Source organism: Salvelinus fontinalis, chromosome 2 (genome assembly GCF_029448725.1).
Source record: "Salvelinus fontinalis isolate EN_2023a chromosome 2, ASM2944872v1, whole genome shotgun sequence".
NCBI lineage: Eukaryota > Metazoa > Chordata > Actinopteri > Salmoniformes > Salmonidae > Salvelinus > Salvelinus fontinalis.
In genome coordinates, this window is record NC_074666.1 from 59,194,025 (window position 1) to 59,218,533 (window position 24,509).

The 24,509-nt window shown below is 43.0% G+C and overlaps 1 protein-coding gene across 1 annotated transcript in view; it reads left to right on the forward strand.

The window, feature by feature from the left end:
- LOC129822171 (E3 ubiquitin-protein ligase RNF43-like) overlaps nucleotides 1–24,104 on the forward strand; it is a 191,038-nt gene extending 166,934 nt beyond the window's left edge. Inside the window, exons 3-8 of the mRNA XM_055880216.1 lie at nucleotides 14,955–15,029; nucleotides 15,198–15,332; nucleotides 15,610–15,711; nucleotides 16,734–17,007; nucleotides 17,185–18,798; nucleotides 19,131–24,104. Coding sequence (XP_055736191.1) covers nucleotides 14,955–15,029; nucleotides 15,198–15,332; nucleotides 15,610–15,711; nucleotides 16,734–17,007; nucleotides 17,185–18,798; nucleotides 19,131–19,156 — 2,226 coding nt within the window. The 3' untranslated portion in view covers nucleotides 19,157–24,104. The remainder of the gene's footprint in view (nucleotides 1–14,954; nucleotides 15,030–15,197; nucleotides 15,333–15,609; nucleotides 15,712–16,733; nucleotides 17,008–17,184; nucleotides 18,799–19,130) is intronic.
- The last annotated feature ends 405 nt before the right edge of the window (nucleotides 24,105–24,509 follow it).

Below are 24,509 nucleotides of genomic sequence, written 5' to 3' on the forward strand. Positions count from 1 at the left end.
TGCCACAGGATGAAATTAAGTTGGCTTGGGCCTATGTGCCATAAACACACACACACACGTACACGCCATATAAAAGCAATCACTTCACTGTAACAAATTAACAAGCAGAGTGATCTTGTCAGGCGATGGAAAACTTCAGATAGTCTGTCTGTTGTCTGTGTAACTGTGTGCGTGCGTGTGCGCTGGTGTGTAACTGTGTGTGTAACTGTGTGAAATGAAAACATCAGAGGTTTATTCATTGAGAACACAGAGTGACTCCAACAGAGAAGGCCAGACACACACACACACGCACGCGCACACGCACACACACAGACACACACGGTTCTATAATTTTCATGGCACCTACAGTAGTGGCAGCCTAGGCAGAGAGCTCATGTAAATTCTGTATATACAGTATATACAGTACCAGTCAAAAGTTTGGACACACCTACCCATTCCAGGGTTTTTCTTTATTTGTACTATTTTATACATTGTATAATAATAGTGAAGATGTCAAAACTATGAAATAACACATATGGAATCATGTAGTAACCCAAAAAGTGTTAAACAAATCTAAATATATTTTATATTTGAGATACTTCAAAGTAGCCACCCTCTGCCTTGATGACAGCTTTGCACACGCTTGCCAGTTTGGGCTAGGCCCTGAAGTTCCAGTGAAGGGAAATGTTAATTCTACAGCATACAATGACATTCTAGACGATTCTGTGCTCCCAACAGTTTATGGAAGGTCCTTTCCTGTTTCAGCCTGACAATGCCCCCATGCACAAAGCAAGGTCCGTACAGAAATGGTTTGTTGAGATCGGTGTGGATGAATTTGACTGTCCTGCACAGAGCCCCGACCTCAACCCCATTGAACACCTTTGGGATGAATTGGAAAGCTGACTGCGAGCCAGGCCTAATCGCCCAACATCAGTGCCCGACCTCAATAATACTCTTGTGGCTGAATGGAAACAAGTCCCCGCTGCAATGTTCCAACATCTAGTGGAAAGCCTTCCCAGAAGAATGCAGGCTGTTATAGTAGCAAAGGGTGGACCAACTTTATATTAATGCCCATGATTTTGGAATGAGATGTTTGACAAGCAGGTTTCCACATACTTTTGGTCATGTAGTGTATGCTGCATGGACTCTATGTGCAATAATAGTTTTTAATATACTTTTTAAATGACTAACCTATCTCTGTACCCCACACATATAATTATCTGTATGGTCCCTCAGTCGAGCAGTGAATTTCAAGCACAGATTCAACAACAAAGACCAGGGAGGTTTTCCAATGGTTCGCAAAGAAGGGCACCTATTGGTAGATGGGTATATTTAAAAATAAAACATTGAATATATCAGGTATGAAGGTAAGACCCAGATGCAGACCAAGTCGAATAGACAATAGTTTAATATTCCAACAGGGGCAGGCGATAGACCGGTCAAGGCAGGCAGGGGTCAGTAAACCAGAGGTGGGGCAACAGTATCGGGCGGCAGGGGATAATGGGGAAGATGGGCGACACCTGGAGGGGGGTGGAGACAATCACAAGGAGGAGGGTGGAGACAATCACAGGTGAAACAGATCAGGGTGTGACAGAATATCCATTTGAGCATGGTGCAGTTATTAATTACACTTTGGATTTGCTCTGGATTTAGGGTTGGGTGGTATCCAGATTTTCATATCGTAATACAGTCCTTCTCTCAGCCCGAGATTTACGTTATTACTGGCTTAGTACACAAGGGGGCACCAAAAAAAACTGCAACAAAGCCCATTGGGCATCTATTTTTGGCATCAGAGTAATTTTGTGCTTCAGTTGCACTTTTCCACTCGGATGAGAATTCACAAATGGGCATTCTATCACTAGATAGAGCTTTGACGGATGTGTAGCTGCTTTTCTGTGGTACTTTCTCGGTCGGTGAAGCCAGCCTACTTTTCTCCGGTAAAATGCGAGATTAACTTTAAACAAAACATTAATAAATGTAGCTGGCTACATTCTTTCTATGATAAACATTGATGGCAATGCACAGTTTTTGCAAAAAATACTTTTTCATTGTAAACTCATTTACTTATGTGGCTGCCAGCCAAATAGCATTGCACTTCTGTTGTCATCTGAATAAAATGAAGCTGATTTATGCCAAATGTGTGGCACTAATGTATTTTATGTGGAGAAAAACTATAGTTGCACGTCCCTGATCACGCTATTGAAGCAAAAAACATTGTTGACTTTGAATATAAAACGCTACCCCTGTCAATACACAGATGGACTCACCTGCTCCTGCTTTCTCCCATTGTGCTATTTACAAACAAACACGTGACTGCCTCAACTGTTCTGGGGAACTACTGTAGGCTTCATAATGTAAAATAATGTGACAGGTGAAATTAAGAAAGCGATCTGCTTTATCTCCTAACTTATTGCATAAGTTGAGTGCAGATATTTAAACGAAACACAAATATAAACGCAACATGTAAACTGTTGGTCCCATGTTTCATGACCTGAAATAAAAGATCCCAGAAATGTTCCATATGCACAAAAAGCTTATTTCTCTCAAATGTTGTGCACAAATTGGTTTATATCCCTGTTAGTGAGCATTTCTCCTTTGCCAAGATAATCCATACACCTGACAGGTATGGCATACCAAGAAGCTGATTATTTTTTTTATTTTTTTTTATTTCACCTTTATTTAACCAGGTAGGCTAGTTGAGAACAAGTTCTCATTTGCAACTGCGACCTGGCCAAGATAAAGCATAGCAGTGTGAACAGACAACAACACAGAGTTACACATGGAGTAAACAATAAACAAGTCAATAACATGGTAGAAAAAAGAGAATCTAGATACAATGTGTGCAAAAATTATTAAACAGCATGATCATTACACAGCTGCACCTTGAGCTGGGGACAAATAAAAGCCACTCTAAAATGTGCAGTTTTGTCACACAACACAATGCCACAGATGTCTCAATTTCTGAGGGAGCGTGCAATTGACATGCTGACTGCAGGAATGTCCACCAAAGCTTTTACCAGAGATCTGAATGCTAATTTCTCTACTATAAGCCGCCTCCAATGACATTTTATAGAATTTGTCAGTACATACAACCAGCTTCACAACCTCAGACCACGCCAGACCAGGACGTCCACATCTGGCTTCTTCACCTGCGGGATTGACGGAGACCAGTCACTCGGACAGCTGATGAAACTGAGTTTGCACAACTGACGAATTTCTGCACATCATTTCATAAACTGTCTCAGGGAAGCTCATCTACGTGGTTGTTGTTCTCACAAGGGTCTTGACCTTGACCAGTTTGGCGTTGTAACCGACTGGCATGCTGGAGAAGTGTGCTCTTCACGGATGAATCACGGTTTCAACTGTTTTCTGATGTCAACGTTGTGAACAGAGTGCCCCATAGTGGTGGTGGGGTTATGGTATGGGCAGGCATAAGCTACAGACAACAAACACAATTGCATTTTATTGATGGCAATTTGAATGCACAGAGATACTGTGACGATATCCTGAGGCCATTGTCGTGCCATTCATCCGCCGCCAATACCTCATATTTCAGCATGATAATGCACGGCCCCATGTCGCAAGGATCTTCCATGGTCTGCATGCTCACCAGAGCAAGTTCGGTATGCTCTGGATTGATGTGTACGACATGTTCCAGTTCCCGCCAATATCCAGCAACTTCGCACAACCATTACAGGGGAGTGGGACAACATTCCACAGGCAACAATCAACAGCCTGGTCAACTTTATGCGAAGGAGAAGTGTCGTGGTGCATGAAGCAAATGATGGTCACATCATGACTGGTTTTCTGATCTACGCCCCTACCCTTTTTAAGGTATCTGTGACCAACAGATGCATATCTATATTCCCAGTCATGTGAAATCCATAGATTAGGGCCTCATTTATTTATTTAAATTGACTGATTTTCTTATGTAAACTGTAACTCAGTAAAATAATTTAAATTGTTGCATGTTGCATTGATATTTTTGTTCAGTGTACTTAAAAGTAGCTACAAATATTAAAATGTATTGATAAACGTCAAAGAAATAGTTAAAACAGTATTGGTAGTATTGAAAAACCATCCCGTGGCTATTTCCAAATACCCTGGTATAGGGTATATACGGTATACCGCCCAAGTCTACTCAAAATGTAAATTGTACTCTGTGGGAATAGTACAGTATTAATAAGTTTATCATACCTTTGACACAGCTAGCTCTGGTTTTGTCAGACTTTAATTGATGACATTTTTATGAAGTTAAATCTGTCATGATGGCACAAGTGGAGAGTTTGTTTTTGGCTCAAACGCCAAGTGGAGGTGCTTTCTATCTACCGATCAAATCTGTCCTATCATGTTGTTGTATCACTAGGATGAATGTTTGCTAACCACAAAGCTGGCTGTTACAGTACTGTTCCTCCGACCATAACAAAGCAGGAATGTTTCCACATACATTTTGGCTCTCATTGCCTTGTTTAAGTCTGCATTTAGTTTTCATTTGTTAAAGGGATTGTAAAAAAAAATATATATATATGTTTAATATAATTCCAATTAATCATGTCATAGCATGACTTCTTTCTGTTATTTGAGTTTGTTTCCTTTCTGGCTTTGTGGCTTCACAGAAACCTATGGGATTATTAGCCAGCATTTGACCACTGCCACCAGTCCACATTGTGATACTATAATGACATAATATAATATTATGATGTATTCCTGAAATGGCTACTGCGGTTCTTTAGTGGAGTAGTCTTGCAGCTCTGTGGTCGAGGCCATGTAAAAGTATTTAGTAGGGAGAGAGTGTGTGTGTGTCTGTGTCCCCGTGTGTGTGTGTTGTGTGTGTGTGTGTGTGTGTGTGCGCTTGTGTGTGTGTGTGTGTGTGTGTGTGTGTGTGTGTGTGTGTGTGTGTGTGTGTGTGTGTGTGTGTGTGTGTGTGTGTGTGTGTGTGTGTGTGTGTGTGTGCGCTTGTGTGCGCTTGTGTGCGCTTGTGTGCGCTTGTGTGCGCTTGTGTGTGCTTGTGTGCGCTTGTGTGCGCTTGTGTGTGTGTGTTTGTCCTCAGTACCATACCACAAGTATAGTTTTTTTTCTATTTACTACCTCGATTAGAAGACATGTGTGCTTCATTCTGGGTAGAGAACTCTTGAACTCCAGGTAAAGCAGATTCCCACATGTTGAAGCTCTGCTTCTTCTTACTCATGTTGCTGTGCCCCATTTAGTCTCATGCTGCGTTCTACAATTACAGCCCTAATGAAATTATGGGTTGGAGGTTGTTGACTTGGGCCAGTAGACGAGCATTGGACGCTACAACAAAGGGATACATGTACATGTTCATTTTCTATCTGACCTTCTTATGACCGTTGACACTGTGAACTTTGATCCCAACACTAGTCATCTGAGTGGCTCGAGGTAGAGGAATACTGGACCATTAGAATATGCAGTATGCCCCACTTTCCCACACCGACACTCATAATACACGCACGCATACACACAGACAGATGCCATATCATAATTTGACCTAGTTTCTCACAGCAGAAAAATAATCCTGCAGGAACAGGAAATGTGAAATATTATGTGGATTATAATTAATGGACATTTTTTGTAAGGGTTGATAAATGTTTTGTTAGGGCAAATCAAGTCTGAAATGACAAATTACAAACTTTAGAAGCCTTTTAAAACCTTGAATACACTTCAAGTTTGCATATCTTGCTGTGCAGGAAAATCCATGCAACAACAGGATGATCAAGTTTAGATGCGGCATCTGTACAGTACTCAACAGCTTTTACATCTCACAATACCCACTCAGGAAACAGGGGAAGGAGGGGTGCACCTCTAGCTCTTGACAGTTTGTGTATACAGTCAAATGAAATGAGTGTGTTTCTAGTCATGTATTAACTTTTTTTCTAGTCATGTATTAACTTTCCCTTTTGGTTTTTTGAAGTGTTAAAAAGTGATCGGAGTTCAATGGAGCCGTTCCTCTAAGTGTTTTTTTCATTAACTTGTGATAAATGGTTTAGCTGAGTGATGTCTTCACCTGGATTTGTGGTGTGTGTGTGCGTGTGTGTGTTTACCTCTTGGCTCCCTGCCACCTGGGGCTGATGTTAACCTGCTAGACATTGTTTAGTGTTGTGTTTGACCTGGATGATCAGTTGTTTCAGCTTGCGGCTCCACTTCATTAAAGACATTGGCAGCCATTCAGTCAGTCAACCAGGAACGCCACCCTCTTCACAGCATGTGTTGAGACATTGATGAAAAGGTTGATCTAACTTATGTATTCAGGGACACTCTTAAAATGCCTTTGGTTATTGTAGAGTACACCACCTTATTCATATTCAGGAAGCTATATTTTCCCAACATTGGAGAATTTGCATGTAAACATAACATAACGCAAACCTCACAGAACCTTTCAGGACAGGGCCCATATAAGCTCTTTAGAAAGGGAAAATGCTAGGGATAGATACAGTAGAGCCTGACCGAAATATCGGTTCACCAATATTATCGGCCAATATTGGCCTTTTAACGCTATATCGGTTTTGGCCGATAATAAATAGGATGAAAAAAGGGAATCTCATGCTTGTCTGAACACTTGTGGCCATTCTCATGATGTCATTATTGTCACGATGTATGAAATCAACATTTGAAGCATAGTTATTGGACAATTGCTCTTTTGGATGGCAATTTTACAGTTGATTCATTTAGCAGACACTCTTATCCAGATTGGTTAAGGTTAATTGCCTTGCTCAAGGGAACATAGACAGATTTTTCACCAAGTCGGCTTGGGAATTCAAACCAGCGACCTTTCGGTTACTGGTCCAACACTTAACCACTAGGTTACCTGCCGCCCCAATTTATGAGAATTCTGTTTGGGAAAAAATTACACCTTTTAATTTCCCCACTGTAAAACAGTATATTGGCAGATATATCGGTATCGGAAAGTTTTGACCCACAAAAAATCGGAATCAGTATCGGACCCCAAAAAAAGATATCGGTTAGGCTCTAAGATACAGGAGGTGCTGGGTCAGTTGTGGCGTAGTGTATGTCCTGTCCTCCGGTTTCCACCCACTGGACACGCCACGTCATTTCAACATGAAAATGTGGGTAATATAATATTTGGTTGAGACATTGATCAATGCGATTTCACCCTTTATTCACCCACTCAAAAAGACAGCCAGAAGTTGATGCTTTCAACCATCTAAAAGCGTAACCAAATTCCAACATTAAAACAATGTCAGATTTGGGGGTTTAGTTGTCATCTGAATGTGTTATCACTGCACTTCAACCATTTATAACCAGAACAAAGTTAAAATGGGAATACAATATTACATATTTTGTATTTATACAACAACTTAATGTGTTATCACTGTGCTTGTCACACCCTGACCATAGAGAGCTTTTATTCTCTATGTTGGTTAGGTCGGGGTGTGATTAAGGGTGGGTTATCTAGGTGAATTATATTTCTATGTTGGCCTAGTATGGTTCCCAATCAGAGGCAGCTGTTTATCGTTGTCTCTGATTGGGGATCATATCAGGTAGCCATTTTCCCATTGTGCTTTGTGGGATCTTGTCTATGTATAGTTGCCTGTGAGCATTATTCTAGCTTCACCTTTCATTTGTTTGTTTTGTTGTTTTTGTTGTTTGAAGTTTTCTATTCCAAAATAAAGGATGGAAACATACCATGCTGCATCTTGGTCTACTCCTCATGACGAACGTGACAGTGCTTAATCTAATAGCACAACTAAATTACCTGGATTGCAGTTGAGATTACATTAAAAGTACATAGTGCAAGTGAACAATGCTGTTAAAAAGTCTGCATAAGACTTCCGACAATGGCGAAGCTCTAACAACACGCGTCTGCGTAGCGTCCTCAAACTTTCAAACAATTTTGAGGCATTTTGACACGGTTTACCTGTGCGTTAATAGTGAGTTGGAAGTTACAATAGATGTTTTATCGCCAAAGCAAAAATGCCCAATATGTCAAAGCCTCAGACGAGGCTTGGAAAAATGCCCCTCTCTGACAGCCCTTCTCCGGCCTCGGCGGATGCTAGCTCGGAAGAAGCACCAGCATGGTTCAGAATGGAGATGGACAAGGGTATAACAAAAATCCAAGAGACACTTTCTGAACGCCTCAGCAAAATGTATGTACTGGTTGGTAAACTCCACGAAGACCAGAAAGTCACAAAGGCACGAGTGACAAAGTTAGAAAAAGACCATGCTGACCACCAGGCTGCCATCCTGGACGTCTGCAAGGAAGTGGACCAAAAATACAAGAAGTTGGACATTTCCAAAGGCGCTCGAATTTGAGACTTCAAGGTTTCCTGGAGGCCGTGGAGGGAAGAGACGCGATCTTCTTTCTGCAGGAATGGTTTCCCAAAATTCTGGATCTACCCCCTCCCGCGCACCCACTGGAGATCGAGAGGGCCCATCGCACCCTACGGTGGCGGCTGCCTGGTCAGGTTGCACCCAGGGCATTTGTCATTACATTTCTACGGTACCAGGACACTGTTTGCATCCTCTCTGCTGCTCGGGCAAAGGGAGAGCTCAAGTACGGAGATGCCAGAATCATGATCTTTCCGGATCTTTCTCCCACACTACACAAGAGGAGGATGGCTTTCTCCCCACTGAAGAGACTTCTGCGTCAGGCTAGCTTGGCATACGGCCTTCGCTACCCAGTGACTTTGTGGATCGAAACCAAGAAACCAAGTTCCTGAATATTTCCTGAACAAAACCTTCCTGTCTGTGGGAAATCTATTAGAGTATGCCCATGTCCAATTGGTTTGATTATTATTGGGGGATTTTCTCTGTGAAGTTAGCTCTTCTATGGACCACTTGGCCATGAATAGAATCCCCTCATATCTAGTGCCCCTCTCAATGATGCACGACATATTGACCTCAGCTACTACAACCACGATAAGGCCGTTACAGTCACATTTGGCCTATAGTCTGGGGTCGGCAATCCCAATACATGTTGATGTTGATCGTAATGAAGTGGGATTTTTACAGACGCTGCTGTAGGTTGAACTGGAGAATATCTATGGATTGAAAATGGTTCTAAATGTAGGATTTTGGCGCGACAGTACCCACATGAAAATTTACACTCCCCCAGTCGTAGTTTATCAGGAAAACAAGTGGAGGTGGTAGGGAATCGATGGTTGGTTAACACACCGTTCGCATCCTCCACTATGACTTGAACGCCATGACTCAACCACCCAATTGAACCTCCCCAACCAGACTGTTTTCGTTAAGGTACCAGAGGGGGTGATTATCCACATAGACGACCTCGCTCTATACCAACTTCCCGACGACAGGATAGACACAGAGATTGAAACGCCTGACGCTTTTGCTAAGTGTTTCCTTGAGTTACCACAAGCCATTCAAAACCAAATCCAGTACGAGGGACCGATGACTGTTGATTTTAGCATACTGGATGATGCACTTTTAGTTGACCCGACTCACTACAAGCCAAAAGATTGGTCTGTTTTGGATGGTGTCGGACAGTATCCTGACTGTTACCATGATTCTTAGTCTTATTTCCCTTGGCGTGTGTACCTACTACGTACACAGGCTCACACGTGCAATGGAGACCAAATGAGGTCTTATACTAGGATCATCCGTGAGACGGAAGCGATCCCGATTTTCTGAAATTTGTCAATAGATCCTGAAACCCCATCAGGGGGTCAATCCACAGCATCCACAGCCTCCTCTCCCGAATTCGCTAGGTCAGCCCTGTAATGTCCCCAATATAAGCTTTGACCTTCAGGGTGCCATTTTTGCCTTAACTACCCACCTTCAAGTAGGATCGTCCTAGATATGACATTAGAGACAATGCCATGATAGAGTCATTTAGCCAAGACCTTGGACATACATATATAGAACATAGTCCAAATTAGATGATTGCGGTGTGTTAGATATATTTGAAATATCTTTTGTTTATGTTTTTATCCATTTCTTTTTACTTTTCTTTGACACTTAGAAAGTGATAGAGCCATAAACAAGTTCCCCATACAACCACCAGTTAGAGCCACAACGCCGCTCATTTGGGGAAGAAATGTAATGATGTATTGCCTGAGTGTTGTGCGTTATTAAGTTATTAACGTCTGCCCAAGTTACTGCCTAGATCTACAAGCCGGGACAACCAGACAACGGGCCGGAACACAGAGCCACCGTCGGGCCTCCCATTTCCATTCTGGTGGTGATCTGCAGCTTTCAGAAAACCTACCAGGGTAAAACACCGGGGGGGACTGCTACGATGATCCACAAACCAGGAGATCCGATCGTCATTCTTATGATGGGTTGCAACATGCAGAATCCTTCCAAGTTTAACCCACCAGAGGGGGATGTCATGACTGGCCAGTTCGGGTCAGATTACTGTGGACCATAATCCTACAAAGATATCTCTCACACTTACCAGTGGGGGAGAGATTGAGAGGTATGGAGGTGTTTTTTTTAATGACACCTCCCGCCCATTGTAAATCTTAAGGCAGCAGACAAAATCCCTTTTGTCCTCTCAGTATGGAGGGATGGAATGTATGATGGGCCTATGGAGAATCTACCTCTGAACAGTAACATGCAATAAATGGACTTGGGGACAATATGTTTCGTCAGTCAAAATGATAGATGGAATATGATGATAGATGGAATATGAAAATTAATGTTGTTTTTGTTATGTTATTAGAAGTTAAATGACGACGTTGTAATGACAACATTGTAACTTTAAGAGTTTTCACACTATGTACTTGAGGTTTGCATACTGTACATTGTGTGGAAAATGTCCAGATCAAAGAGAATGTTTTCATAAAGATGAAATGTGAAGTTAGTTGTCTAAATTGGATCTGAGTAAAACCCAGACCTTGCCTCTTAACTGCCCTAAAGGCGGAAACGCCCATTTCTGACCCGAGGATATAAAACATGTGAGTTAAGAATTAACATAGCAGACTAAGTGACCACGAGCTGCAGCCAAGGTTCGTGTTAGTTGAAAACCCAAAAGCAACACGAGGTTGAAGAAGACAAAGGAACCTTTTTACAATCTATGCTACAGATGAGTAGCTGTGTCTAAGAGGGTGAAGTCAAGCAGGACCACCCGGTTACCACTCTCCAAGGAATCGTGTGTCTACACTGCTTTCATTCCCACGCTGGAACCATCCACAGGGCTGATTAGCCCTCCTCCGAAGACCCCTGTTCAGAGCAAGGGCGAGGAAACAGACCACTAAGAGAAAGGACACTGACATCGTGAGGACAAACAGAGAGTTACACCCGGTAACCGAAGACGTACTGTCATCAGAGAAGTCGGAACCCGGTCCACGAAGAGACACCCCATCGGAGACCTTCAACACGTAATTACATCATTATATTCTGACCCATAAGAGCGGTAGTTCGGGGCAAGGTTAGGGTTAAAATAAGCATAGTTGACAAATGTACTTTTACTTTTACTTTTTTTTGTGCTTTTCTCTCATGCACTCTCTCTCTTTCTCTCTCTTTTGAAATTCCCATTTTGTGTAACACGTGTCATATTGTGTTGGTCCGTTAGGGACCTGTTTCATTGTACTAAGTTCTAATCAATAGCCTAGACTGTGTGTTTGTGTATGTATATCTTATATTGTCATTTTAGCTTGTTAGTAAATAAAAAATCAACTCAATTGGTGTGGTACGGACTTATTTAGTGAGACTTCGGGTTTGTGCAGAATCCTGAATTATGCGCGTTCAGAATGAAACTGTAGAGGAAGTTGATTAATTAGCGACTGTTGTAAAATTGATATTCTGATATTCTTTGAGTTAATTAGGGAAATTAAAACTCAATAAAGCCAAAATTTTCCCATGGTGCCCCAGGTTAATGAGTTAACAATTACCCGATTCATTTAATCACCTAATTATAAACCGTTAATCATTCGATGAGCAGCAGTCGTCACATTAATCAATACAACGTTACGACAGTGCCTTGAATTCTAAATAAATCACAGACAGTGTCACCAGCAAAGCACCCCCACACCATAACACCTCCTCCTCCATACACATGGAAATACACATGCAGAGATCATCCTTTCACCCACACCGCGTCTCAAAAAGACACCAAAATCTCCAATTTGGACTCCAGACCAAAGGACAAATTTCCACTATGCCAATGCTCATGTTTCTTGGCCCAAGCAAGTCTCTTCTTCTTATTGGTGTCCTTTAGTAGTGGTTTCTTTGCAGCAATTCGACCATGAAGGCCTGATTCACGTAGTCTCCTCTGAACAGTTGATGTTGAGATGTGTCTGTTACTTGAACTCCGTGAAGCATTTATTTGGGCTGCAATTTCTGAGGCTGGTATCTCTAATGACCTTATTCTCTGCAGCAGAGGTAACTCTGGGTCTTCCATTCCTGTGGAGGTCCTCATGAGAGCCAGTTTCATCATAGCTCTTGATGGTTTTTGCGACTGCACTTGAAGAAACTTTCAAAGTTCTTGAAATTGTCCGTATTGACTGTCCTTCATGTCTTAAAGTAATGATGGACTATCGTTTCTCTTTGCTTATTTGAGCTGTGCTTGCCATAATATGGACTTGGTCTTTTACCAAATAGTGCTATCTTCTGTATACCCCCTTACCTTGTCACAACACAACTGATTGGCTCAAATGCATTAAGAAGGAAATAAATTCCACAATTGAACTTTTAAGAAGGCACACCTGTTAATTGAAATGCATTCCAGGTGACTTACTCATGATGCTGGTTGAGAGAATGCCAAGATTGTGCAAAGCTGTCATCAAGGCAAAGGGTGGCTATTTGAAGAATCTCAAAAATAAAATATATTTGGATTTGTTTAACACTTCTTTGGTTACTACATGATTCCAAATGTGTTATTTAATAGTTTTGATATCTTCACTATTATTCTACAATGTAGAAAATAGTACAAATAAAGAAAAACCCTTGAAAAACTTTTGACAGGTAGTGTATCTGTTGTGCTGACTTATTCAGGCTTTAATTGAAGTTTGTCTACAAAATAATAATTGATATGTTGGATTCACCTCTCTATCTCACCCAACAATCAAAGTTAAAGAATAAGACTAGGGCCTTCCGAGTGGCGCAGCTGTCTAAGGCACTACATTGCAGTGCTTGAGGTGTCACTACAGACCTGTGTTCAATCCCAGACTGTGTCACAACCAGCCATGATGGGGATTTCCATAGGGTGGGGTGGCTCATCGTGCTCTAGTGACTCCTTGTGGCAGGCTGGGTGCCTGCAGGCTGACCTCAGTTGTCAGTCGAACAGTGTTTCCTCCAACACGTTGGTGCAGCTGACTTTAATTAGTAATGACTAATTACTAATTTGTAGAAAACTGGAATTAAAGCCAGACTAAATCAGTGTCTCAACAGATACACAGATGGAACTAGCTAAGCAGAAGATCTCCTTCAAATGTTGATATTTGGTTGCGTTGACAGCCAAACACAATTTAATATCCAGTTTGTCTACAAATTCATAACTGAGATGTTGGATTCACGTCTCCATCTCAACCAAACATCTAAACTTAAAGAATAAGACTAAATCTAATCTAATCAAACTTTAAATGCACTTTAAATAAAGTTTGATTGGATTTAGTCCTATTCTTTAAATTAGATTTTTGGTTGAGATGGAGACGTGAATCCAAAATATTATTGATTAACTTGAGGATTAAATTTGAAATCAACCAAAGCTTGAAACCCTAGTCCTTGAATATATTGTCTGTTTTTAGTTGAACCGTGGGTTGAATTGAAACAATAGCTGTTGATGACTTAAATGCTATATAGGCCAAAATACTATCATCGATGAAATATGATTTTTAAAGTATGGTTACATTTCATTTTCTCTGTTAAATCTACCCTTTGGATTGACTTCGATGGCAATAGTGAATATATTTAGATCTCTCAATAATTATTCTCACGATAGCACATCGGGAGTAGTCAGTGACAAATATAAAATCTGGGTTGGGTCTGGTTAAAACCCTTGATGGGAGACTAAATTAATAGTTGTACATCAACTCTCCAGTAGGAGATGCTGTCCAGATTATTTATTTTTTCTTCTGATAGTGAATATAACGTTGAAGATCTGACATTGTTCAAAGGTACAAATGTAACATATTTAAAACAAGGTTTGCCTATGTTGAAAATTGGTTACAACGATCACATAATCCTGTGGTTGAAATCTCACCCTCAAAACAACAGTGATTACAAATCCAATGTATTTTCCACGTAGATTCCATGCCACATGCTTACGTGGAAACAACAACTTAACCAGTTTGTGCTTAGTGGTCAGTAGTGTACTCTCTACTCCCAGGTTCCCCAGCCCTGCTGCCCTGCTGCCATGTTTGTTTTGGTCTGAAACCGGAGATGGCATTTACAGTCCTCCCTCAGCCCACGTTACCCCAACACAGCCCCTCTCTGCCCTCTCATTGCTCTCTCTCTACCCCCCCCCCCCCTCCCCCACTCCACGTGCCCTGCTGCAGGCACCTGCACCTTTCTCCTGTGTTCTCTGTCCATCCCTCTCTCCCTCCAACTCTCATTGATTCTTATCTCTCTCACTCCTCCATCTCCTGTCCTGTCCGGGCTTAACAATGTTATTATGTGTGTCACTGTCAAGCAGTGTTGCTAGCAAGGTGTACTCCATTAAGAATAGTGCTTGTGCTGTGCAGGCTGCAGTCTTTTCCCATTCAATAATACTGTGTGTAGTGGGTTGTCTAGAGCCAGCCAGGTCGGGATTGTGTAAGGAAGAAGGGCTGTACTTTGGCTTTGTTTGGCATTTGGAGACAGTGGGGTATGACTGCCATGTAGTCTTGACTATGCAAACCATGTACAGTAGAAGATTACTACACTGCTTCGAAATACAGGGGAGATTTGTTTTGCACTCTATTGTGAGATCCAATTGTGAGCTTTTCACTTTACCTTCTCTCCTTTCTCTCTCTTCCTCCTCGCTCTCTCTTGTTCTTTCTCCTCTTTATAACAACATGTTATGTTAACAGTCATCTCTCCTGTGTCGTCTCCCTCAGGCTCGCCTGGCACTGGAGAGAGGTGCTCAGGCTGTCATCTTCGATGTCACCGACGACAACGATGCTGCTCTCGAGGTGAGGAATGGTGGAGACCGTCTGAGAGAGCAGAGGACAATAAAGTAGCATAGCCTGACCTGACCGAGAGAGACAAAATGGTTTTAGTATTACTGATTTATCAATGATTCATTTTCTGTCTTCCCCTCCTCTATCCATTGTGTGTCTTCCGCCAACACACACGTGTAGCTGCAGGACTCTGACTCCCTGCCGCTTCCGGTGGTGCTGGTGAAGGCTGAGGATGCTGAAGAGCTGATGGGACTGGTTAACAAGAACGAGGAGGCAAGAGTCCGCATCGACATCAAAAAAGAGGACCCAAAATGGGTAAGGAACAGAATACACACATGCCGAATATCACATATTATTATTATTATATAATAAATACATGATATATGTTTTTATACATGTTTTCTATTTATTATATAGACATATATTTGTATTGTATTTATTATTATTATTATTATTATTATATATATGCATATCAAGAGACACATAATGGAAGTTGTTAGTTACATTCCCTCAAAGGGCCGCTCTAAATGCATGTCTCCCAATCTCTACTATGAAATACTAATAACATCTCACTCTTTCTCTCTCTTTCCAGCCCCACTATGATGTTGGTATCTTGCTCACTATAGTCCTGGCTATTCTGGCCATCGTTTTGATCTTTGCCTTCCGGTACCGATGCAAGTCCAACAGAACCTGGGTGAGTCAGTCAACAACACATAGACTTTTCACAAGTCTCAATACTGAAGCCTTTATCTCTGCAAAATACAGCAATCTTAAAGTGGTTTAGGTCTGGGCCTTGCATAAAACATCTTACTGTTTCCCTTAATGCATCATTTTCCCTTACCTAAGGAAATTGTTTAAGGGTGTTGCAGAGAGCCCCTCAAACCTTTCCTTAGGTAAGGGCATCATTTAAGGGTTTTACAGTAGTTTGAAGGAACATATGGCAGAAAGAGTCTCTGGTGACTATGGAGACGACCTGATTCACTGACTGAACATCTCATCAAAGAGATGCATTTATTTTGGGAGATCTCAAAATAGAATTTCTACATTCAAGACAGGTGAATCAAATTGATTCAGAAGATAAACACGTTTATGTTATTTACTTTTTTCTCAACTATTACTTTCTATCACGTCAAGTGAACCTAGAGTAGCTAGCTAGATAGCTAGCCAACAGCTTTGTAGCCATGGATTGTGCATCTTACATTGTTTAACTAAGTAGCTAGCTGGTGGATGTTTTCGTTTTGAAACCAGGGCTGAGGAAAGCAACATGTTGGATTCACCTCTCCATCTCACCCAAGAATCAAAGTTAAAGAATAGGACTAGAGCCTCCCGAGTGGCCCAGCGGTCTAAGACACTGCATTGCACAAATACTGTTTACATTGCTATCCATACTGAATGAAGCACTTAAGGGACCGCATGGACACCCTTAACTTTTTCACTTAATTTAAAGGGAAAATTCACCTTAATATGTTTTGTGCAACTGACTTAAAGTTAGGGAAACTTTAAGCAAAAAGATAAGGGGGAAATTAACTTAAGATGTTTTATGCAACCAGGTCTTGTACTCTAACTGTCGACCAAACACAAAAGAAAGTGTCCACTGTATATACAGCTCGAACATACACCAGAAAACCCTCAGAGAGGAACAAAATGTGAACTTTGAGACATCTCAGTCAGTTCTCTAACCTCCGTCCCACATGGCCTCTTCCTCTATGACCACAGGACTCAGTGCATCAGCAGACCATGCGAGCCATCAGTCGTCTGGAGACGCGAATGTACAGCTCTCAGGGCTGCGGGGGCTCACAGCGCCACCGTGGGGGCTGGGGGTCTAATAGCAGCTCCAACTCCAGCCCCGTCTGTGCCATCTGTCTGGAGGAGTTCCTGGATGGACAGGACCTGAGGATCATCTCGTGTGCTCATGAGTTCCATAAGGAGTGTGTGGACCCCTGGTTGCTGCAGCACCGCACCTGTCCTCTCTGCATGCACAACATCATGGGTAATGACATCGCATGACCACTAGGGGACGCCTACAACAGGCCTTAGAATGGGGGAAGCGCAAGACTACTTTACCCACTCTTGAGCACAAGTACATTTTTTCCACAAAAAAAATCCAGTTTTACAAACTGTGTGTGTGTGTAGTCTGTTTTACTGTGTGTGTTCCTATGCTCCATAGGTACAGAGCTGTCACGTCAGCCCCAGAGGAGCAGACTGCAGCAGACCCCCGAGCACAGCCAGGGTTTCCTGCACACCCACCCCTACCCCCACGCCTTCCCCCAGCATCCCATCCCCTTCTCCATGAGGCCTCACTACCCCCGTGGCCCCTCCGGCCCCTACCCCTCCCTGGGCCACTACAGCAGCTCCCCACCCCTGGACCCCCAGACCCTCCGCTTCCTCCCTAGCTGGCCTCTTGGCTCTGGCTGTGGATACATCCACCCTACAGAGGGCCCCGGGAGGCCTCACAAGGCCGGGAGCAGCTGTAGGACGGCAGGTCACCCTCTGGGGTCCCACTACGGCCCCGGGTCCCATCGCTCCTGCCACGCCTACCGCTCCGGCTGCCCCGCCCAGCGCAGCAACTCCAGTTCCAGGCTCCACCACATCCCCTCCTTTGCTCCCCGCGCCTCCGAAGGGGGGGCCCATAGCCGGGGGGGCGAGGGAGGCAGCTGCTCTGGGGGGAGCTACCGGACGGATCGCAGTGGCTACCTGGCAGACGGGCCGGCCAGTGACTCCAGCTCTGGCCCCTGTCACGGTTCATCCAGTGACTCGGTGCTCAACTGTACCGACGTGTCCCTGCAGGGTGTATACGGTAGCTGGTCCACGTTCCGCAGCTCCCTAAGCAGTGACTATGATCCGTTTGTGTACTACGGGCCGGGTTTGGGACGGACAGGCCGCAGGGACAGCATGGAGGCAGGGGCCCAGAGACCAAGGTCCCTGGACTCAGTGATGAACAGAGACAGAGGACGAGGGAGCCCTGAGGAGCAGCCACAGGCTGTGTTTAGCCACGTCCACTACCACCGCCACAGACACCACCACTACGGAGAGGACGGGGAGCGGGAGCACGCCCAGGGACAGGGGCCAGGCAGGGGGTCAGACGAGGAGCAGGGGGCTGCTGTTGCTATTGGCTCTGGTACTGGTTCTCCCCCGGCTCTGGACAAGGACTTCCCAGTGTGCCCTCTGAAGCACAGCCCCTGTCAGTGCCCTAAGGCAGAACACAGAGACAGTAGGGAGGCCCACGGCCACAGGATAGAGGGTCAGGACCATGAGCTTAGCCTCAGCCCCCCGTCAGGCCCTCCTCCTGTCCTGGTAGCACCAGCACCCTTAGCAGCCCCAGCCCCCTGCTGCCACCAGGACCACGGCCATGGAGGCCACCCCCACCGGAGGGCAGACCGGCTCGGCGGCTGTGTCCTCGACGGCCCCTCGGTGCTCTTCCACCAGAGCCTGGAACTGCAGGACGACTGTAGCATCCACATTCACTACGGCCAGGGCCCCAGCTACTGCTGCCCCCCGCCTGACCTGCCCATGCCTGTGCCTTTCATTCTGGACTCTGGGGGTATGGGGGCCCTAGGGGGCCTAGAGGACTGGGCCTGCTGTGGAGGGCCCCACCATGTAGTGTGGCAAAAGCGGGTGCAGCAGGCCCACTCTGAGCCCCAGTTGCTGGGGCCAGGGCTCGGGGGCCCTATGGACAGACCCCCGCCCCCATGCAGCAGGCGCCACCACGGTCACCACAGCCCAGCGCACGACCGCAACACAGACTTTTGTTTATACTGCCAAACATTACACAACAATCAGGGTGGGTGTTCAATCAGTCCTTATATTATAGCTACATGTGATGTGAACAGCTGCTCCCGTATTCTAACTTGAATGTGCTAGTATATTCTATGGCTCTATGTCACTTCACCTTTCCGCGATTCTTTGCGTCTCCTCACCGCCGAATTGGAGGGAAGTTTAATTTAATTACATTTTGTGAAAGAAGGCAAGGAGAGAAGATGTGATTAATCGAGGAAAGATCATTTAGAAAGAGGCCCATTTGTGTTATTCTTCCTGTCATCCTGTGTGTCATGTGAGTGTCTCTCTCTGTGTTAGAGAGGTAAGTAAATCTATTGTCTGTTTCTCTCCCTCCAGGATCAGAGGAGGAGTCCGGTGTGTGATAACTAACTAACTCGAAAGGTGCATCCCCAAACTCACGCTGCTACGTACCTAGGAGCCGGAATGGACAAACACGTCATCGGCGGCCATCTTTCTCAAGTCTTCCAAATAATTCCACATGAAATACCTGCATTCAAACTACACTTCCCAGAATCGCCCAGTCAGTGCTGAGTTATATCTGTCAACAGAGATCAAAATGAGTTAGATTGTGATTATGTTGAACATTTGTTTCTTTTGACCATCAAATCAATGAAAGTCAAGTAGAGACCTGAAATTGCTCATATTCATTGTTGAATTTAAGTATGTCACAAAGGGGAAATTTGTTTTATTCTCTTCTGCCTTGTTGTTGTTTTGTTTTGTAAATTACACGAAGAATTCAATACCGACATGATATTACAAGTTCCCAGTTTGCCTTAGTGACCGCTAGGAATTCTCACTGCTCAGGACTTGAGCCTCGATTCACAGTACGAAACTCCCCTACTATTTCTCTCAGTAGAAATCACATGGACAAATTGGATATCTAATTCCTTGAGTGGTTAAGTACTTAATCGATTATATTATGAGGTACTACTCAGTAATACTTGATTTTCCCTCATTACTCCCATAGATGCTCAGTTGGAGATTTCTTGCTCTTTCCAACCTGCCTCAAATCAGATTCAGAAATGTGTTCCAGTGGCGTGGGTATCACAAAGGTACTCAGAGCTACAGAAAAAAGCCTAGAAGCTTCTCTCTGGGCAACCTGCCCCATTGGGGGAAAACAGTTATTTTCTTAGCCGGCCTTACAAGAAGTGTGCATCCTGAGAGGTCACTAGAGGCTAGCATGGGGACATGTGTTGGTTAATTCAATAATGGCAGCTGCTTCCATCACATTTTGTTTGCTTTGTGTTTCGGTAAAAAAATGTAGTCTGTAATTTTGAACCAGATTCACTGAAATGTGTTATTATTACGAGCTATTTTAGTTTTGCTCATGTCATTTCTCATGTTGCCAGTGGTTACTTATTATGTTTGATCTGAGTGCTGATTTGGTGGCCAGTGAAGGAGGGAGGGGTCCACCAGACAGACCTGGGTTCAAACTGTATTTGCCATCTTTCAAATACTGTAGCTGTGCTTGATTAAGCTTGCCTGGCTCAATGGGACCAATGTAATCATCCAAAAAGTGCAAACCCCACCCATCTGGCATGTTCTCCAGTCAGGCTAAAATATGCAAATGCTCCAAGTATGTGAACAATTTCAAATTCTATTTGAACCCTGGTAGGCCTCCAGAAAATCACACAGTGTGAGTGAAACTTTGCTCGGCTCAGGAAGGACATCCGCCATGTCTCCTGCTCTTCACCCCTGACATTTAATGACATGTCCTAGTACACGACACAATCAATGTCGACCTGCAAGGATATTCTCTCCCTTCCATTTCCCAAATACCAGCAGCTAAAGCTCAGTAAGGGTGCTCTTATCTTGGAACATTACAGCAAAATAGTATATAAAGTGCATTCGGAAAGTATTCAGACTTTTTCCACATTTTGTTACGTTACAGCCTTATTCTAAAATGGATTAAATAACAATTGTTCCTCATCAATCTACACACAATACCCCATAATGACAAAGTGAACACAGGTGTTTAGAAATTTTTGCAAATATATAAAAAATAAAACAGAAATACCTAATTTACGTAAGTATTCAGACCCTTTGCTATGAGACTGGGGGCTCCTGAGTGGCACAGCGGTCTAAGGCACTGCATCTGTGCTTGATGAGTCACAACAGACACCCTGGTTCAAATTCAGGCTGTATCACAACCGGCCGTGATTGGGAGTCTCATAGGGGGGAGCACAATTGGCCCAGCGTCGTCCGGGTTTGGTCGGTGTAGGCTGTCATTGTAAAATTAGAATTAGTTCTTAACTGACTTGCCTAGTTAAATAAAGGTTAAATAAAAATATTAAAATACTCGAAATTGAGCTCAGGTGCATCCTGTTTCCATTGATCATCCTTGAGATGTTTCTACAACTTGAATGGAGTCCACCTGTGGTAAATTCAATTGATTCGACATGATTTGGAAAGGCACACACCTGTCTATATAAGGTCCCACAGTTGACAGTGCATGTCAGAGCAAAAAAACAAGCCATGAATTCGAAGGGATTGTCTGTAGAGCTCCAATACAGGACTGTAGAGCTCCGGGACAGGATTGTGTCGAGGCACAGATCTGGGGAAGGATACCAAAAAAGGTCTGCAGCATTGAAGGCCTCTAAGACCACAGAGTCCTCCATCATTCTTAAATGGAAGAAGTTTAGGACAACCAATGCTCTTCCTAATGCTGGCCTCCTGGCCAAACTGGGCAATCGGGGGAGAAGGGCCTTGGTCAGGGAGGTGACCAAGAACACGGTCCTTCTGACAGAGCTCCAGAGTTCCTGCAGCACTCCACCAATCAGGCCTTTATGGTAGAGTGGCCAGACGGAAGCCACTCCTCAATAAAAGGCACAACAACCCGCTTGGACTTTGCCAAAAGGCACCTAAAGGATTCTCAGACCATGAGAAACAAGTTTCTCTGGTCTGATCAAATCAAGATTGAACTCTTTGTTCTGAATGCCAGGCGTCACGTCTGGAGGAATCCTTGCACCATCCCTACGGTGAAGCATGGTGGTGGCAGCATCATGCTGTGGGATGTTTTTCAGCGGCAGGGCCTGGGAGACTACTCAGTAGTCGGAGCAAAGTACAGAGAGATCCTTGATGAAAACCTGCTCCAGAGCACTAAGGACCTCAGACTTGCGAAGGTTCAGCTTCCAACAGGACAATGACCCTAAGCACACAGCCAAGACAATGCAGGAATGGCTTCGGAACAAGTCTCTGAATGTCGATCGAATATCTCTGGAGAGACCTGAAAATAGCTGTGCAGTGATGCTCCCACTCCAACTTGACAGAGCTTGAGAGGATCTGCAGAGAAGAACGGGAGAAACTCCCCAAATACAGGTGTGCCAAGCTTGTAGCGTCTTACCCAAGAAGACTCGAGGTGTCACACCCTGATCTGTTTCACCTGTCTTGTGCTTGTCTCCCCCCAACCCCACCACCTGGTGTCTCCTGTCTGTCCCCATTATCTCCTGTGTATTTATACCTGCATTTTCTGTTTGTCTGTGGCCAGTTTGTACTACCAGGGCTCAGGCTAAGACCCAGATGTAGACACAGGATACATATAGTATGAGTATCAGAGCTTATTATAGTACAAGGGGCAGGAGGGGTCTGAATACTTTCCGAATGCACTGTACATAATTACTATGTAACTGGAGGAAAGTCATGATAATTCATAATTTATTCAACTTTGGAAACATACATTATTCACTACCTTGTAAAAAAATATATTGATTCAACGTACAATTATAAGGCAACCAGCTTCAATAGGATTGTGAGTTTGCTCAACCAAAATTGCATTGAGCAAACTCACAACAAACATTTTGTGGGAATTTTGTGGAGAAAACTCACAATCCTATCGCTCCTGGTATCCTTACAATTGTAAGTTGAATCAGCGTATATATATATTTTTTCACAGTGTACCAAACATTGACTTAACAAAGCTGTGGCCTTTTATGAACTTAAATGGAAGCCTGGTGAAACATCCTAGAAGATTAAAAACCCTGGAAGAAAGAAAAGTCTTGAAATGTGTGTAGTTATATCCCCCAATATATTCTATTGCTTAGTGAAAATGTGAAAGGAGACTGCATTAAGACAGACAGTAAACATGGAGCCTTAGTATTTAATTGAATTAACCTATTGATCCCTTAGACTATTTTCGAAAGAGCTGGAAGCACTTAAACAACCTTGTCTGATCTAGTAACACTCTGAATCTGTAATTGAGATAAGTCTGTCTATGCTATTTACTCCAATTGTGCTTTCTGGATTCACTTTTCAAAGGAGTTAGTTGTGGGATGTGCATTCACTACTTCCTGTCAATGGGTTGAAGTTTATTATGATATAAGATCAGCAAATGACCTAATACATTAAAGCTCTTGTATTTTACCAAAGAAACACAGTTTTGAATGCATTCAACCTGTGCCTTTTATTCCTCCTCCATCAAACTTAAACCCAATTAAATGTGTTTTACCTAACAAGAGAAATCTGAAAATGAAATCGTATGCAGTCAAACAGTGGAGAATCATGGATTACAGACCCATATATATCGATACCTCGTTTGTAATGTTTTTTGGAGACAGCTTCTCTTGCTAATACTCCAGGTTGTGTTTCTGTTATATATATATTTGTGTAGAGAACAGTCCTATATAGCCTGGTTAAACCAGACTGAACACTGCACTCACCATTGTTTCCCTTGAAACAAAGGTGAAACATTGCAAAACCTGTCTGGATACCAGGCTACAGTTCCCTAGCCTTAGCTGAAATGACTAAATTCACAACCAACCAGCACTGGAATCCACAACCAACCAATCTTTTTCAGTAAAAACTGAAAGCAAGGTAAATCAAGGCACTATAACTACGCCAACGACCAGAACAAGGAAATATAAAACTTTAAATAATCAAACATCTCTGAAATGTTTGGGCCGATTTTATTATCCCCTTTAGGGTCGTTTTTTGTTTGTGTTCATTGTTTTGTTTTTTAACGCATAATGAGCTGAAACTGCCTTTTTTCTAATAGAGCACAATCCCGATAGAAATTGAAGGGATCTGTCAGTATATTTTGGATACTTTGTGTACAAAAAGAGAAAGAAAAAAACAGAAATGAAATAAAGTGTTGTATTTTATATATAATAGAACATTTCAATATGGTGATATGTCACTAATATATTTATTTACTAATATATTTATCCATTTTTGTCCAGGTCCTGAAAAAGAATGCATGGTTTCTGTATAGAAACGATATCTATATGAAACTAAGTGCCATCACAGATGTATCAACATGGCTTCATTCCAATTATATGCAAATAAATTATTTTGAAATAAAACCTCTGGTGCTGATTATGGTCTCAATTTTATGATCTTCATCTTCAAAATGAAGTATTTATCTGACAAATCTCATTGTAAGACTTGGTCATTCTCATTTCCAGTCATACATAATTTCTATCAGAAGTATCATGTTGGCACTGGCAATTATGTAATTGACAAAAATACCAAACTTTGAATTATGGTTCTTACCTTACAAAGGTCAAAGATGGAAAGCTGGTGTATGTTATCACAATGATTATACAATGAAGAAATATCACAGATTGCTTTTTAATTGCTTTCAATAACTTGTCCCATACATTTCTCAAAATAGGTGCCAAATCTCTCAGCAAAGCTAAGAACATGCAGTAGAACATACAGTGGCAAGAAAAGTATGTGAACCCTTTGGAATTACCTGGATTTCTAATTGATCAGCAAATT